General features: G+C 41.0%; 1 protein-coding gene across 5 annotated transcripts in view; it reads right to left on the bottom strand.

The window, feature by feature from the left end:
- ABCC12 (ATP binding cassette subfamily C member 12) overlaps positions 1 to 18331 on the bottom strand; it is a 99003-nt gene that overhangs the window by 49111 nt on the left and 31561 nt on the right. For all 5 annotated transcript variants that reach the window (XR_009548300.1, XR_009548301.1, XM_060185608.1 and 2 more), the window contains exons 8-10: positions 12958 to 13106; positions 10321 to 10428; positions 3220 to 3495 (exon numbers count right to left, since the gene is read on the bottom strand). Coding sequence is in view for 3 of the 5 variants with exons in the window: in XM_060185608.1 (XP_060041591.1) it covers positions 3220 to 3495; positions 10321 to 10428; positions 12958 to 13106 (533 nt within the window). In the remaining 2 variants the exon portion in view is untranslated. The remainder of the gene's footprint in view (positions 1 to 3219; positions 3496 to 10320; positions 10429 to 12957; positions 13107 to 18331) is intronic.

Genomic DNA, 18331 nt, shown 5'->3' with positions numbered 1-18331 from the left:
AGAACCTGTCGCTTACCTGCTACCCCCAGCACAAAAGAGTTGCTGTCTGTCACACGTAAACCCTTTACAAAACTTTCCTGAACAATACATATCTTGCAAGGGCTGTTCAGGCACAAGAAATTGCACAAGACAGCAATGAACTTGACAGACAAAAGCTTTAGTCTGCCCAAGACTTGGGTCCTGGCAAGACTCCAGGAACAAAACAGTTATTAAAACCACTATGGTCCCTCTCTTATAGAGCCCACATTGTCAACTGAAGCCACTGGTTAGTGAAGCTGGCCCATTTTAATTCCACTAATGGGATTTCGAGGAATTAGGACACTATGGAGACTTCAGGGTAAAGAGACTGTAAGTTTGGATCCAAACTTCTTAGTCTTTTGATGCTCCTCTGAATCCTGTTCACTACTAGGGGTTGGAATTGAGCCTTCTAGGGTCTAGGTGGTGGAGTACCCAGTTGAATGCACACATCATCATGCACAAAGATCTGGGTTCAAGCCTCCAGTCCTCACCTACTGGGACAGGGAAGCTTCACAAGTGGTGAAGCAAGACTGTAGATGTTTATTTTTCTCTTTCTTCTCTGTCTCCCCTCCCCATCTCAATTACTTCCTATCCTATCAAAATAAACCTTAAAAAAAGAAAAATAATCTAGTTTTCTAGATTCCCCCCCAAGAAACCCATAAAATCCCTAGCCCCCACCCAGGTTTTCTGATTATTCATGTATTTGTCCATAAAATATTATTGGGAACCTACTCTGTGCAAGGTTAGGAATAAGGCTATAAACCATCACTAAAGTAAACACTTGTCCTGTCCTCTAAAGAGACCACAGGCTAAATGGAATCACAGAGCTAAATTTGGACCAATATGAATGTCTTGAATTTAGGGTATATCAAAGCAGCATTTAAGTTGAACACGACTATTGAGGGAAAAGACAGTCATAACTAATTAATATACATGGAGACGTACTATGAGTCTAACAGTTGTGTGCAGTATCTCCTCTCTGTTCTCATGCCCCTCCTGCCTGAAGAAGGTGCTATTACTAAAATGTCTGTAGGGCAGGTGAAGAAACAGAGTCTTCTGGAGGTCAGTCAATGTTCTCAGGATTACATAGCTCACATATTGCCAGGGCTGACTCCACCAGGTTTCAGAGTATACTTACTCCACACAGAACTGGCAAAACCAAGAAGTTAGCAACATTCTAAAAAGTTAGACCACCATTGGATAACTAAAAGACAGCACCTTTAAAACATGAGAGCAGTTCACTGGGGTCTTGCTGGAGGGAGTCTAATGCATATTTGAAACAATCAGGAAGCTGCACATATAGGCAAGGGGGCATGGGAAGGAGAGTGTGGAGAAATCCAAGTGTGCTGCATGCAGTAGGACCTAACTGAGAACTGAGATCAAGTGCACTTAGTGGACTAAATCTCATTTCCAGTGAGTATATGGCAGACAGCCTTGTTAGGTACAACTGGCAGCACTTTATACCAGCTATTGAGCTCAGCATTGCATAATAAATAAGAGCCTCTCCTTCTATAGTGCTTACTTAAGAAAAGGAATAGTAAACAAGATGCAGAATTAAAATACTAGGCACAAGATTAATGCTGAGTTCTGTGCAGAAAAATCAACACTGCTGCCCTGGGAACACAGTCATAGACTTCTTGATCTAAGAAAATCCTGTGCCAAGAACAGGAGGTGGCTTACCCTATAGAGTGCACATGTTACTATATGCAAGGACCCAGGTCCACACCTGAGGGGGGATGTTGTGAACAGTGAAGCAGTGCTACAGGTATATCTTCTCTCTCTCTCTCTCTCTCTCTCTCTCTCTCTCTCTCTCTTCCTCTCCCACTCCATGTTTCATTCTGTCTCTAATACTCTATCAACAAAAGAGAGAGAGATAATAAAAGCTGTTGGGAATGGTGAAATGATGCAGATACTGAGCTCTAGCAGTAACCTTGAACAAAGGAAGAAGAGAAGGAAGAAGAAGAATTATCATGAGGAAGAAGAGGAGGAGGAGGCAGAGAAAACCATGTACAGAAGAAACTTTAGTACTCCCTAAATGCAGGGCTTCTTCCAAACACTCTGTCACCTAACCTTGAGGACAGGAGAACAGCCAGTAAGCTCTAGCTGGCTTCCTTTGCAGGGTTAATTGTTGATCTCATATGATTTCTGACCACAGCATTATTGCATGATGGTTAAGAGCACACTGTGGAGTCAGACACCCTGGGGATAGATTCTTCTTCTGCCATTTTAAAAATATTTATTTATTTATTTATTTATTCCCTTTGGTTGCCCTTGTTGTTTTACTGTTGTAGTTATTATTGTTGTCATCATTGTTGGATAAGACAGACAGAATGGAGAAAGGAGGGGAATACAGAGAGAGGGAGAGAAAGACAGACACCTGCAGACCTGCTTCACCACCTGTGAAGCGACTCCCCTGCAGGTGGGTAGCCTGGGGCTCGAACTGGAATCCTTATACCGGTCCTTGCATTTCACACCACCTGTGCTTAACCCGCTGTGCTACCACCCGACTTGCTTGCCTTTTTTTATTGAAGAAGACAAAGAGAAATTGAGTGAGATGGGGAGAGAAAACAGAGAGAGAAAAATACCTGAAGACCAATTTCACCACTTGTGAAATGTCCCTTCAGCAGGTGGGGAGCCAGAAGCTCAAACCCTGATCCTTGCTCAGGTCCTTGCACATAGTACTAATTGCACTTAACCAGGTGCAGCACCACCTGGCCCCCTCTTCTGCCAATTTTTAGCTATGTGGCTTTGGATGTACTATTCCACTTCCTTGTAGCTCAGATTCCTCAAATAAAGTAAGAATAACTACATAGTATTCATCTCAGAGGATATAAATTAATTATGATCCCACTCAAAACTATCAGTTAATAATATCTACTACAGCATACTACAAATTAAAGACCAACATGAAAAGACTCATGAAAACTATTCAGTTTGAGCCTAACCATCTGATATGAAATGACTGTCCTTTCAACTGTGGTTCTAAACTCCCATGGGGTTTAAAGATGAGTACTAATAATCCACACTACCCTCTCTCAGGGTAGAATATCTATTGTTCTTGTGTATGGTTTTAAAATTTGAGGGAGAAAACAGCCTGTAAATGGAGTATTTGACCACCACCTTCGGCTCAAATTGCATTATCTTAAAACTTGAAAAGCCATAGTCATGTGATACAAGGATGCTGTTAGAATACATACCCACCTTTCTCACTGAAAAGCTAATGTTGTGCAGAATTGATTTGGGGCTGTCAATTTGCTCCTCTGGACCAGTGACTCCTGGGGCTGATGGATCCACACTGTATGCTTCCAACCTCGGCTTCTTAAATAAATGCTTTTTTTGATTCTGCATATTTTTAAGACTGGCTCTCCTGGTGGATTCTTGCTCCCATGTCAAGGTGGCATTTGCTAAAAGCAAGACAGTATCTGGGTCTTCTGGTTGGGTGATGTAAGATGGGGGGCTTTTATTTATGAGAATTTTCTAAGATTAAAGAAACAAAATTAACTGGGCAGATGTCATCCATTTGCAAGAATTACCCCAATATATTTTATAATGATCCCAAATAATAGTCATGGCAATTCTAATGAAGATATCCAGGAAACAGATTCTGACAGTATTCTCCCAGGAGAAACTGCAACAGAAATAGTCCACTACTATCTAGGACAGGCACCTCTTAATCTACAAAGCTCATGTGGGTCACCCACAATGGAGAATGCTGATCCCAGCTACTGATATATTATAGCTGTGTGCCCAAGATTGTCAGTGTTTGCCAAGCAACACTTATTCTATGGCACATTTACCAGTGGTGATAGATTTCATTGTTTGGCACTAATGTTTATATAACCAAAATCATGTATCAAGTCTCTATTTTGTCCTCTACCTAGATCACCAGTCATCTCAGTTCAACAAAATAGCTACCAAATTACCCACTCTGTGTTGGATTCTAAGGAAAATAGTAAAAATACAAATATAAATAAAGCATGGTTCCTGTCTTGAAGAGATTATAGCCTGAGGGAGATGGAAACATGCACAAATCAGGTGAGTGCTATCTGACAAGGACAAAATATTTTACCTGTGTCCTAAAGAAAGTGCACTTGATTCTCTGTCTTAGAGTCTCATATAAAGTGATATCTGAGTTGAGTGATTTCATACCAAATATGAGAGAAGGAAGAGGTCTCCTTAGCACTCTAGCAAGGAGACACAGAATGAGCAAAGGCAATAAAATATGTTACTGCATGGTTTGTTAAAGGGGGACGTTAAGCAAATAGTTGAGGATTTTTATGCTCTGGAGGAAGGATAGGAAATGAAGTTTGTAGAGGACACAGACGTAGTCCTGGAGAGAACAAGGATTCAAGAATTTCAAGCAGGTGAATTTCAAGCATATTGTTCAGACCAATATGTTGTTAGCTCTCTGGGGCTGAATATAATATAGATTTGAAGAGAACCAAGACAAGTGCTTCATTAGACACTGGGGATTGAGATGAGAGATGATGAGGTCTTAAATGAAGGTGACAGGCACAGGGCCACAGTGGAGTCAAGATTGCTCTATCCTTTTATTAATTTTTGATTGTTGACTTTTTTAGTCTATTAATTCATTGGATAGAGACAGAAATTGAGAAAGGATAGACAGAGAGAAGAGAGAGAGAGAGAGAGAGAGAGAGAGAGAGAGAAGCTTCTCCATGCAGGTAAAGACCAAGAGGTTAAACTGGGGTCCTCACTCTATTGTTTAGTTTTTATTCATTCATTCATTGCCACCAGAGTTATCTCTGGGACTCAGTGCCAGTACAAAGAATACATCAATCCCAGTGGCCTTTCCTCTTTTACTTTTTTTGTTATTGATAAAGACAGAGAAGAGGAATCTAGAGAGGGAGAGAAAAAGAAAGACACTTGCATGACTGCTTCACTGCTCATGAAGTTGTAAGCTGGAGGCTTAAACCCAGCTTCTTGTACATGGTAATGTGTGTGCTCTACCAGATGTGCCACCAACTGGCCCCTCATTCCTCTATCCTAAGGTACTGATATTATGATCTTTTTGTGTTGATTCTTGCAATTTACTCTAGGAGTAATAACTCATTAGTGTACCTTCTAATTCAGTGGTAAGGTGACTGAACAGGGCTCTTTTTGTTGGGTGGGGGATGTAAAGGAAAAAAGACACACAGGCATCTAGGGTACTTCTAAATTTTTTGGTTTGAGTAAATAAGATCACAGATGTCTGAGCAAGCTCTTCTCTTGACTAGAATGTCCTCCTCCATTCCCTGAACTTCTTCCTCCTCTTGTCTAACCTTCCCTCCTTTCTGTTATTCCTCCTCCTTTCTTTCTGAACTTCAAAAGCACTTTATCTTCTTATCTTGCACACCACAGGAATCTTTACCATGTCAAATAATTGCTGGGGCACACAGTCCTTTTCTAGATTGAAGGTCCTTGAGAGTAATAACTCTCTCCTTTATAGCTGCATTTTCTACAATTTCTTGTTAATAGGAAGCACAGAGTACATATTTGATGAGTAAATAAATGACTAGATGAGTGATTTATGACTAATTGTGACACTCCAACTGTTTTCTTCATCACTCCATCACAGAATAAACTAGGTGAATAAAGGGGGGGAGAAGGATGACTCAGTGCAAATGTAAGTCTACTCCTGGAACAATGTAATATTGAGGATTTGGGAACATCATCATCTTCCTTTATGAAAACTCCATCTCATTTTTATTTAAAATATATACTACTTATAAAACCCTGTCTGAAAAAATACATAATGACCTCAGCAAACTTAACACCAAAAAAAGCAATCCCACTAGAAAATGGAATGAGGACATAGAAATTTCACTAAGGAAGAGATCCAGAGGGCTGCCAGATATATGAGAAGATGCTCAAATTCATTGATTATCAGAAAAATGCAAATAAAGACAACAATGAGATATCAATTTACACCTGTAAGTGCCGGGCTGAGCTTCACTGATGGGAGACAGACGACCAGAGACTCATGGTTGAGCTTACGCAGTATCTCTTTATTCATGCAGGACACAGCGCAATCTATACCAAGCTAGACTAAACTAACAACTAACTAAAATGAACAATGTTGTCTTTATATATACTTCCCAAGTAGGGTGTGAACAGGATGTGATGCAGAGAGGGTGGAAAGAAAAGTGACTGGTGAAAATCAGGGTGTGACAAGGAGAGGATCAGGGTGTGACAAGGAGAGGGGGTGGAGCAGGTGAGAATTCTACCACTAAACCACCAATGCCCTGGAGGGAAGGTGGTGCTTTATGTAAATGTAAAAGTGATTTATGTAAATAGACGGCAGTGGTTATGTAAATAGAATACAGTGGTTATGTAAACAGAATGCAGTGTTAAGCAGGGGGGATTTAAACCAAATGAAACAGAAGGGGTTTTTAAAAGCAGAATTAGAAGATACCAACAATTCCCCCTTTTTTTTAACTAATGGCCATAGTATCGGGATTGCGGGGCACTTTGTGAGGCAGGAAGACTGATAAGAGGCACACCTTTTTGGGGTTCTACTGTCTCTCCTTGCTCAACCTCTCCGTGGAGAGAGAGACTAACAGGATTGACACACCCCTCAAGCTCAAGCCCTTCGAAGCTCAACCACAACCTCACAATTCCCCAACATCTCCCTCTTACTTTATGGCCATATATAACTGGGTCAATGTCTGTAAAAGGCTTCATCTCTGTCAGGGGAATAGCAGTGTAGGGGTGAACAGAAACTTATATAATACAGGCATTTTCAAAAGAACTGGCATAAGACATGGAAAACAAAATAGGCGAGCAGCAATAACCAGTGTGATGCCAAGGGGAACGTTTCTTGCCTCAAAGGGCAAGGCCTAGCAGGTGAAATGACATTTCTTGCCTCTGGGAGCACTTCATGCCTCTGGGGGCATCTCTTGCCTCAAAGGGCGTTTCCTGCCTCTGTGGGCATAACCTAATAAGGCGGGGGGGGGGGGTTTCTGACTCTGGGGACAGAGCCTGCAGGCGACGGGACATGGTCTATAAAGTCTCAAGGCAACTGGCTGAAGTTAGTCTTTGAGAAACACAGCAGCATGTACCAGTAAGTCCAATGGAAGTGTCAGTCCAAAGTAGATGACCACGGAAGAAAATGCCAGGGGATGAAACGCTGCATGTCTGTCTCGATGGGGAATGTCGGCCACCAGAATTCTGCTTTTCTGTAGAGAGTGATCTTTGGAGTCTGTGAATCTGTTTCTTCAGGTCGTGCCAGGTCACATCATTGGTTTCTGAGGGTGTGTTGTAGTCATTCCATCTTGTGGGCGATGTCAGAGAACAGGATCCAAATGGATTTCCAGGAATTCCATTTGAGTAGATGCTTTTTCATGTGAAGACTTGACAGCTGAAATTCACTTACTTGTCAAACAAAACTTGTAGCAGCCTCTCCACTATTCCAAGCTTGGGATCCATGATTGCTCAACAAATTGTTTGGCTTCGTATGTTAACTCTCTTTTCAATCACTAGGTTCCAGATGCCACCAGGATGTTGGCCAGGCTTCCCTGTATTGAAGACCCCACCAATGTGTCCTGGAGCTCAGCTTCCCCAGAGACACACCTTACTAGGGAAAGAGAGAGACAGACTGGGAGTATGGACCGACCAGTCAACACCTATGTTCAGCGGGGAAGCAATTACAGAAGCCAGACCTTCTACCTTCTGCAACCCTCAATGACCCTGGGTCCATGCTCCCAGAGGGCTAGAGAATGGTAAAGCTATCATGGGAGGGGGTTGGTTATGGAGATTGGGTGGTGGGAATTGTGTGGAGTTGTACCCCTCCTACCTTATGTTTTTGTTCATTAATCCTTTCTTAAATAAAAGATTTTTTTAAAAAAAGAAGTTTACTATAATTGATAACTCCATTATAATTGGAAGTCCTTTCTAGTATGATTTTAAGGTTGTTTAAACAATTTAAACTCAATAAAATGTGGAAAGGTAAACAGAAGAATCAAGGTAGAAGCCTCAAGCATGAGAATAATTAACATAATCATTGCACTATCTGCCCCGCCCATAACTCATACCGTTTCAGGATTAAATGTTTCAGATTTATGCCAAGACGTAAAAAAATGAATCAAAGGAGGGAAAAAACAATTTTTTGGATTGTTTCTGGATGTCTCTAGAAATCATGGCTGTGTCCAGCATTTTTTTTAAGTCAATGTCATACAAAAATTCAGTCATTCAAATCACTCTCTTACAAAACAGATCTCACCATGTAGCATCAAGAGTCCCCGGAGGGCGTCCTAGTCCAAAAAGCTCCTCAAAATTCCATTTAGGGTGCTTCTGACTGTTCCTGCTGGATTGCTTCAGGCACCCATTTTTAAAAGTGTCTTCCCATCGAAGAAAGAATCCAATCAGGAGAGTAGAACTAACCACATGTCTCCATTCTTGGGGACTGCCAGGGTACTGGAGAACGCTCCTCAAATTAGAGTAGTCCTTCTCCATGGGAAACATGCAAGAAGAAGTCCAGAAAGTCCCAGTGGAAATCCCCATGCATATCCCAAGGTCTACGATCACAGTCATAAGGAACCAAACTGTGGCCCAGAGCAAAATGCAGTCCTTCTCCTCGGGAAACATGGGCGAGGGAATCCAGAAAGTCCAAGGAGAAATCTCTGTGCATCTCCCAAGATCTATGATTAGTGTCAGAAGAAACCAAAGTTCCCGGTCAGAGAACTGAAGTGTGGCCCACAGTAAAATGTTCCAGAGACAGAGAAACTGTCTCATGATGAAACAGTAGAGGCTTTGGCAAACCTCTTCATAAGTAGAAAGGTGGTTGAGTAGCCAAGTTTACTTATCTGGGCAATGGGCGGGTTAGGTCCTACGTTGGTGCCGGTCTCTGTTTCAGGGCTTATGTCAGTCCCTTGTTCGGGCGCCATATGCCAGGCTGAACTTCACTGATGGGAGACAGACGACCAGGGACTCATGGTTGAGCTGACGCAGTATCTCTTTATTCATGCAGGACACAGCGCAATCTATACCAAGCTAGACTAAACTAACAACTAACTAAAATGAACAATGTTGTCTTTTATATATACTTCCCAAGTAGGGTGTGAACAGGATGTGACACAGAGAGGGTGGAGAGAAAAGTGACTGGTGAAAATCAGGGTGTGACAAGGAGAGGATCAGGGTGTGACAAGGAGAGGGGGTGGAGCAGGTGAGAATTCTACCACTAAACCACCAATGCCCTGGAGGGAAGGTGGTGCTTTATGTAAATGTAAAAGTGATTTATGTAAATAGATGGCAGTGGTTATGTAAATAGAATGCAGTGTTAAGCAGGGGGGATTTAAACCAAATGAAACAGAAGGGGTTTTTAAAAGCAGAATTAGAAGATACCAACATGTAAGAAAGCCATATAACAGAAGAAAAGACAGAAAAACAAATGTTGGAGAGGATGTTGGGGGCTGCGGGGGGGAGAAATTCTTCTGCACTACTGATGGAAGTGTAAAACTATTGTGAAAAGCAGTATGGAGATTTCTCAAAACACTAGAAATGAACCTACCCTATGACCCAGCAATTCCTCTCCTGAAGATTTACCCAAAATAAACAAAAACACTATCAGAAGTGGCCTATGTGTACCTATGTTCAAAGCAGCACACTTTGTAATTGCCTGAATCTGGAAGCAACCCAGATGTCCAACATCAGATGTATACCTATGTTCAATGCAGCACAATTTGCAAATTTCACCAGAATCTGGAAGCAAACCATATATCCAATATCAAATGAGTGGCTAAAAAAACTGTGATATATATGTGTATATATATATATATATATCATGATCATAATCATATATATATTATATATACATAATGGAATACTATTCAGATGTTAAGAGTAACGAAGTCATCTCCTTTGTGTCACCTTGTCTAGAACTTGAAGATATGTTAAACAAGACAAAATGAGAAGGTCAAATACCAAATGATCTCACTTACAACAGGTACTTAATATATGGGGACAGGCAGGAAGTGAACTATGGACTGGGCATAGTATATTTCGTCAAAGTAAAAAATATTGGAGAAGGAGGGGGAGGGAGGAGTGGAAGAGAACTTGGGAGTCCTCGTACATAATGAAACTGCATCCATGTGCCAAAGAATACACTGTAAACCATTAATCCCCTCAAAAAAAATCCCTGTATGCATTACTCTCCATGCATATCTACAGATATAACTCAAGAGTGGAGGATCTTGTCCCATTATCACTATCTCTCCAAGGGGTTAGCACAGACTTCCCAAATCTAAAAAAAATTTTCCACCCCTCAAATTACATCTTTCTTCCCTACTCACCCAGTGTCAATTATACCTTCATTCTCCTTAGAGAGACATTGGCTTCAGCCATTGCTTTGACTGAGAAAGGTAAGATTGCAATTGAAAACTTCATTACATTAAACATGGCAATCACGCTAAATGCCTAAAGAATAAAAGAGAGGCATGAGTTTTAGGATACAATGCAGTCTATTTTGCTTCTGAATTTTCACCAGCATGATGGGAAACGTGTTCCATTGTCTCTGTTAATACGAAGAGAATAGAGACAGAGGAAAACTGTTAAATGAATACATTTAGAAATATCCACCCAAACCATAATATCACTTGAATAGACCACTCATTTAAAGTCTTGTGAAGACTTTTTGAGTTATCCTTTCAATCAGATGCTTCAGAGGCATTTGATCCTTAGAAACTACAGCATCTTTTTCCATACCATGCACAATCCCAAGGATAAACACAGATTCCTGGAAGGGCCTGCATAGCTCATGTAGAGACTAAAGAGTACCCTTTGACTACTCAGTCTACAGAGTCTGGCACCCACGTCCTGCCTCCCTACATATCAGAGACAGACTTGAAAGCCTACGTTCGATTTCTTTTCCCCAAAAAACACCTGCTCAATGTGGTCTTCCTCACTGAGCACTGTCTAACAGATAATTAATGTCAAGCAGCCTCAGTGAGGACAAGTTGCTCTGTTGGTACCCCAAAGGTACTTGATATTATTTCTCAGACTTCATCTTTCCATCTGTCCAACTTACAATTAACAGCCTCTCCCAAACTATACATTTAAGAAATTAATAACAAATATTTAATTCACAAGTCCAGAGTGATCCTGTCTGCTGTTGAATGGGCTCTCTGGGGTTTTAAATGCTCTTAATTAATTCATTAAGAGGGTGATGAAAGTTGTAGCTAACACATATGGTCCTAAATATGCCCCCAACAATGACTCAACTCCTCCAGGTGCCAAACAAGTCAGAAAACCAGTCATTGGTTGACACAGCATATGGGCTATGTCCACATTGTCAAGAGCTATAGGGATGCCCTCATGTGGTCCTCATAATATATGACCTATAACCTATGATCCTAGCAAAGGAAGCAACTGCAGGATATTTTTAATCTGAAAGCTTTGTGTTCAGGGAATTTACTGTTGGTCTAGATTTCTTCTAAATTATTGCTTTACAAAATATTAACTAGGTTCAATTTAGTTTCAAATTAATGTGCAAGTTGTGCTGCCAATTTTTCTTTTGTTTGGGACCATAAAAGGTAGTCACAATAATTATCTTGGCATTCATTTGGGCACAGATATATTGTTTTTATTCATTTTTTTCTTTAGACCTCAGGGTTAGTTCAAGTCCCTATCATATGTGAGAGTGCATGCATGGAGAAAATACAAATGTTTCTCCTGTAATCATAGGAAATAATAGAATTAACAAATTCATAATGGATTCCAAGCAAATTCATCCTCCCTCAAACGAAACTCCCCCAGAGCCCTCAATTTTTCAAGCCATTCTTCCCCTGTGAGCACACCTATTCAGACTTATTTCATCTCCTCTTGCCTTTGTTGACATCTGGTCTTCAGACACTTAGTTTAATAGCTCGGCAGTTTATTTATGTTGGTGGCTATTTCCCGACTCCCTTGCCACCAGCATCAGTTCAGGAATTGTTTACCTCTGAAGACATAGACCCTCTTGCCAAAAATAAAAAGAAGAAAGAGGAAAGAGGAAAGGAAGGGAGAGAGGAAGGGAGGAAGGGAGGAAGGAAGGAAGGAAGGATGGAAGGGAGGGAGGGAAGAAGGAAGGAAGGAAGGAAGGAAGGAAGGAAGGAAGGAAGGAAGGAAGGAAGGAAGGAAGGAAGGAAGGATTTAGCACCCAGTGCTCCTTCTGAGACTTTCAGCCAAAATTTGCCTGGTCAGGGCAAGAGTCAAGCTAAGAAGCACGGCAGATACTTGCTCAGTACTTAGTACAAACCAGGTACATGTGGACAAGAACTGAGTGCTCACCACCACAGAAAGAATTAGCACTCTGTTTATAGATATAAAACCAAGGCAACTCAGTTCAATGAACTTTAGTAAGCCACAACAAGTAAAGAGTAAGATTTAAACGAGGGAGACTTTGGCCCCAATATCACACTATGTCTCTCAATACTCCTCCCACTCAGAGAACTCTTTCTTGAAGTTATAAAGGAATGAGCTAGATAAAATATCCAGGTTTTCATTGGTATTATTTCCTATATTTCATCTGTAAATTGTATTCCAATGTCAACCATACTCCAGCCCTGCCACAGACCAGAGAAGAATCACTGTTGATTCCCAGTTTATCTGCATGAGTACATGTTTTCAAAAGTCACAGGGTTATTCTGACAGTCTTCTCCACTGACCTTGAGTGTTGCTGTTTTTTTAATTTTTATTTATAAAAAGGAAACACTGACAAAAACAATAGGATAACTCCACACAATTCCCACCACCAGAACTCCGTATCCCCTTCTCTCCCCTGGTAGCTTTCCTACTCTTTAACCCTCTGGGAGTATGGACCCAGGGTCATTATGGGATGCAGAAGGTGAAAGGTCTGTCTTCTGTAACTGCTTCCCCACCTTGAGTGTTTTTATCCCAGTGCTGGGCAGAAGTGGGACTGAGTTGGGATACAAGAGAGGCCAGCTCAGGAGAGGGAACTAGACTTACCACTGGGGCAGTGAGCTTGTGTCTCAGCAGGATGTGGCAGGAGAATGTCAGTACAATGGCTATGGTAGAAACAATGGGGGCAAGGGCTGAATTTCCACTTTGGACAAATCCAGCTTTTTCCAATAATTTCCTTTCCCTCTTCCTTACTTCTGCAAAACAGAAAATAATTCACAGTGTTCTTATTTTGCATGTTAGCTACCAGTTTTATCAGTATGATCTTTTTGCAAATAAGTGTTAGAAATTGTGAAGTTTCAATGAGAAGCACAGAAACACAAGCACACAGAGCAGCACACTCCAGAGACTCAGTGTATGTCAAGTGCTATTACTAGGTATTTCCAAGGTCCTCTCCCACTGTGTTTCTCTGTGTTTCAGGAGTCATACACTCAGAACCCTACAGGGGCCATGAAAAGGAAGGTAAATGAAGGGCGCAGGCAGAAAATCAGATCAGAGGGGAAAAGCTGAGTGTAGCAAAATGGAAATCATGTATCACAAAGAAAAGGGCAGTTGCAAGGTAGTTTAGTTCTTCTGAAGTCTGAGATCTCGAATTTGATGAGACATTTTCCTACTTTTATTTCCTCTTTCTTTGTTCTATTCTGACAAAGGCAAAGAAAAACAGAGGAGATGGAGAAGAGAGAAAGACCTGCAGCCCTGCTCCAGTGCTTATGAAACTTTCCCCATTGCAAATGGGGACCAGGGGCTTGAACTCAAGTCTGTATGCTTGGTACCTTGTGCACTCTACCAGGTGTTTCAACACCTGGCCCTCTCCTTAGTTTTAAATGTTATAAACTAAAAGTTCCTCTTATGGTCCGGGAGGTGGTGCAATGGATAAAGCATTAGATTCTCAATCATGAAGTCCTGAGTTCAATCCCTGGCAGCACATGTACCAGAGTGATATCTGGTTCTTTCTATCTCTCTTCCTGTCTTTCTCATTAATAAATAAATAAAATCTCTAAACTAAAGGGTCAAAATAAAAGTACAGACTGGGGAGGCAGGCAGTAGCAACCCCAGTTAAGTATATATGTTACCATGTGCAAGAACTTAAGTACAAGCCCCTGCTCCCCATCTATTGGTGGGGGGACACACCTCACAAGTAGTTAAGTACATCTTCATATGTCTTTCTCTCTACCTACCTGCCTACTTACCTACCTACCTACCTATCTGTCTATCGTCTATCTATCTATCTATCTCCTACTCCCCTCTCAATGCCTATGTGTCCTATCCAAGTTTTAAAAAATAGAAAGAAAAAAAAAGAAGAAATAAAGAAACTTTGGTAGGGGCCAAGTAAGACACATATACTGACAAAAGGACTGCCAGACTGGGGTTCCTGCCCTGTTTCCCAAAGGGAGAGAAAAAAAAAAAGGACAGAAGGAAGTTTCTCCTCCTCATCTATCCGAATGAGATCCATGACTTTACACTATTCACAAATTAAATTATCTTCTCCTTATGTAATTTTGGAACTACTGTACTCCTCCTGTACCACAACCTTGTCAATCATTATTAAATCACTAATATTTTTTAAATTCTTTTCTACCAGTGGCTGAAGTTCTCAACCCCAGTTTCACCTCCTCTGTAAAACACTTTTCTCATTAGCAAAATGGAGCACAGCCACCCTCCCTGATGATTATTATGTATAAGGCTCTCTGTACAAACTCTCTCACTAGATGGTTCACATCATGGAGTGAAAAGGAACAGGCTGTCATCCTGCCTTTTTGACAGGAAAGATTTAGCAGTTTAAGTAGCATATCCCATAAGTGGTGGAAGCAGAAGTTGAATCTAATTGGATGGGGCCAAAAGCTCCTATCCATGTGCCTTTTGCCTCATGAATACCTAGAATTCTCTTTTTCCCCAGGAATACATTTGTATCTCCCTCTTTAGAACTTTGCTCCTACCTAAGGACTTCCCCACTTGTGTATACAAATCCTTGTACCTTCAAGGTCTACCATGAGGTTTTTCCTGATATGCTCCAGGAATTATCTCTTGAGTATATTTGCATCGTTTTCTCTCATTTATCTTATAATTAACTTATATATTCATTCATCCAACAAATAACCAGGTGTCATGGTTATTACTAGGGGATGTAGATTGAATACAGTCCCTGTGCCCAATCTGAAGATGATTGTGTGGAAGACTTCCATAATGCCACTAGAAACTCTCAAGACATGAGCAGTGTCTGAGAAGTCAATTCAAGTTTGATGCTATCTACCCAGACAGCATCAAATTCCATAGATGAGGAGCTCAGTCTCTCAAGACTACTTTCCACTTTAAATGCCAGGCATCAGCCAAGGCTGTTGCCTGTGTTCCTGGATAACTGACTATAAATCAGAGAGTCCCATAACTCTTTCATCAGGTACAATTAACTTACTAGATCAATTACAGATGTCAGGAAATGTGTTCACTCACTAGACTACCAATTTGTTATAAAGGATGCAATTCAGAAATAGTAAGAAATGTATATGGTGTGCATGTAAAAGGGTAAGGACCTTCCATGCCCTATCCAGGAATGCTTTTTTCCCGGTACATCCACATGATCACCAACCCAGAAATATATTCAACCCTGTCCTCTTGGTTCTTTATAGAGGCTCTACTCCTTAGGTATGACTCATTAATTCGGTGGTTATTGGGAATTGACTCAGCTTTTAGCTCCCGTTCCCTCCCTGGAGGTCTATAGTTGAGACTAAAAACCTTCTAATTACATGAGTGATTCTCCTAGAAACTATCCCTAATCCTCAGGTGCTTCCAAAAATCACCTCAACTGCATGACATCTTTATCACATAAATTCCAATGGCTTGGGAAGTTGGAGCAAAGAACTATAGATAAAGATTATATGTATATGTATGTGTATATGTATATAGAGTGTATCTTGGACATCTGAATGATCAAATATGTGTTTTGTGTAGACCATAATATTGCACAGGAACCCATCTCTCTTCCAGAAGAGGAGGTACACACACAATGCAGAACTATGGAAGAAAATCACAGACAGCCATGGGTGATGTGATTAGGAGGAACTGGAAGGGAGTGGACTTGCTTAGAACTATGCTTGAGAAGACCTCTACAAGTCACTGACATTGAAATAAGACCTGAGATCAAGACAAACTCATCATAAATATTTAGAAGAAGAACATTCTAGGCAGGGAAAACAACAATTACAAAGATCCTGGAGATTCTGAAAAATCAGACTGAAGACTTCCATGGCTCAAGTGGAGTTACCCAGGGAAAGGGTAAATTGTGATGGGGTCATAGAGGCAGTGGAGCCCAGGTGTTGCTACATTTTTTAGGCCACATAAAATAACTTGAAAGTCATTCAAAGATCCTGGATTTGAATCATCTAATTGTTAATAGAATCCACATAAGAAGTTTCAGCAGGACAAATGTTGGTCATCATTTCTCCTTTGGCTAATTCTGCTTCTGTTTCTATCCATCACTCCAGGTTCCCCTGCTCCATTGCTTAATGCTGTGGTCTATTTACATAATCACTGTTTTACCTGAGACCTGCCCTGCTTGCAGGGCATTGGTTTAATCCCCACTGGTCTAATCCCCAGTGGTTCACACTCTCTTTTTCTCTCCACCCCCGCTCCTAGTCACATCCTGTTTTCTACCCTACCATTTCCTTCTTGGCAAGTATAAAATAATCTTCTTTTCTGATTAAAAACATTGGATTGAATTCCTGCTCAGCCATGAGTTCCTGGTCGTCTCTCTCCCACCCATAAAGCTAGCCCTGCACAAGTTCCTGATCCCTCTCCCGCACAGCAGCCTAAGTTGGCTCCGGTTGATTTCTTTCCAAACTAGAGAGCACGTGCTCAGGAATAAGCACCCTAAGGCCATCCCGGCATCTGGTGAACTATGCCTGGGCAGGGCGAAGTCAGAGGAACCAAGGTGTGGCCCAGAGCAAAATGTTCCAGAGACAGAGAAACTGTCTCATGAAAAAATAGTAGTGTTTGGGAAACCTCTTCATAGGCAGGAAGGTAATCCATGGCAGACAGGTAGCCAAGCGGCATCTACTTATCTGGGGGATGGGAGAGTTAGGTCCCACGTAAGGGTCCAGGGTTCATGTCCCTGTTCAGGCACCAATATGCCGGGCTAGCTTCGCAGGCGGGAGAGACACGACCAGGAACTCATGGCTGAGCAAGAATGCAATCCAATGTTTTTAATCAGAAAAGAAGATTCTTTTATACTTGCCAAGAAGGAAGTGGTAGGGTAGAAAACAAGGTGTGACTAGGAGAGGGGGCAGAGAGAAAAGAGAATGTGAACCACTGGGGATTAAACCAGTGGTGATCTAACCAGTAGGGATTAAATCAATGCCCTGCAGGCAGGGCAGGTCTCAGGTAAAACAGTGATTATGTAAATAGACCACAGCGTTAAGCAATGGAGCAGGGGAACCTGGAGTGATGGATAGAAACAGAAGCAGAATTAGCCAAAGGAGAAACTATAACCAACAGACAAGGAAAAGATCTGATAAAAAAATGTTAGAGTCATTCTGGCTATTGGGTGTGTGGTGGATTTTAGAGGACAATATAAGAGTCCTCACCCTAGTGTAGATGCGATGGATCTCAAATATATGCATAAGGTGGCACTAACAGGATCCACCTCCTCCCCAATCATTTGCTCAGTTCTTGTCATCTTGTACCCATGAGAAACTTGGTAGATTTATTGAATTGAACCAATTAAACTTCAGTTGTATTAATTGAATTCATAAGTAACCAGTTCAAATAATTGTACTTAAGTGAACTCAGTGTCTGACAAAGTATTTCCAGCGCCTCACAGAGGACCCTGTAGGGCTGCCAGTATTCAAATCTAGAGCACTTCCTCTGACAAACTCAGAAGCAGATTTTCTAAAGCCACAAACAAAAATAAATAAGGAAAAAAAATAAAGAAAATGAAGGAAAAAGGAAAAAGAAGAGAATGGAATGGAAGAGAAGAAACAAGAAAGAAGGTACACAGTTTCAGAGCCAATTACATACTGGTCTAAAAATATAATTGTAGATCCATAGAATCAATTGAAATAGTACTTTGGATCATTAACTGGCCAACCACCTGAGTCTGTATCAGTAATTATATAAATGTTCCTATAATTAGATTTGCATTTACATTTGATTAGGATAGTTCTCATATAATCTTTTTAAAAAACAGTTACCTATATATCCTCATACCTGCCCAAGGAATGCCATGCCAGCAGATCATTAAATTCTGATAGTGTGCAGGTCTATGTGAACATGTAGGCATCTTCCAAGTAAAATAAATAGCTTGAGATAACTCTTCCTTTGCTCATAATGTTTCAATGGATTAATTTTAAGTGGTCAGTTGCCATATTTCACATGCCCTAGTAAGCCATATGTCATTAACCTGCTGAGTCCTTGTTTTGCTAGAACAGAT

Source organism: Erinaceus europaeus, chromosome 2 (genome assembly GCF_950295315.1).
Source record: "Erinaceus europaeus chromosome 2, mEriEur2.1, whole genome shotgun sequence".
NCBI lineage: Eukaryota > Metazoa > Chordata > Mammalia > Eulipotyphla > Erinaceidae > Erinaceus > Erinaceus europaeus.
This window is presented reverse-complemented; position numbering and strand designations above follow the sequence as displayed.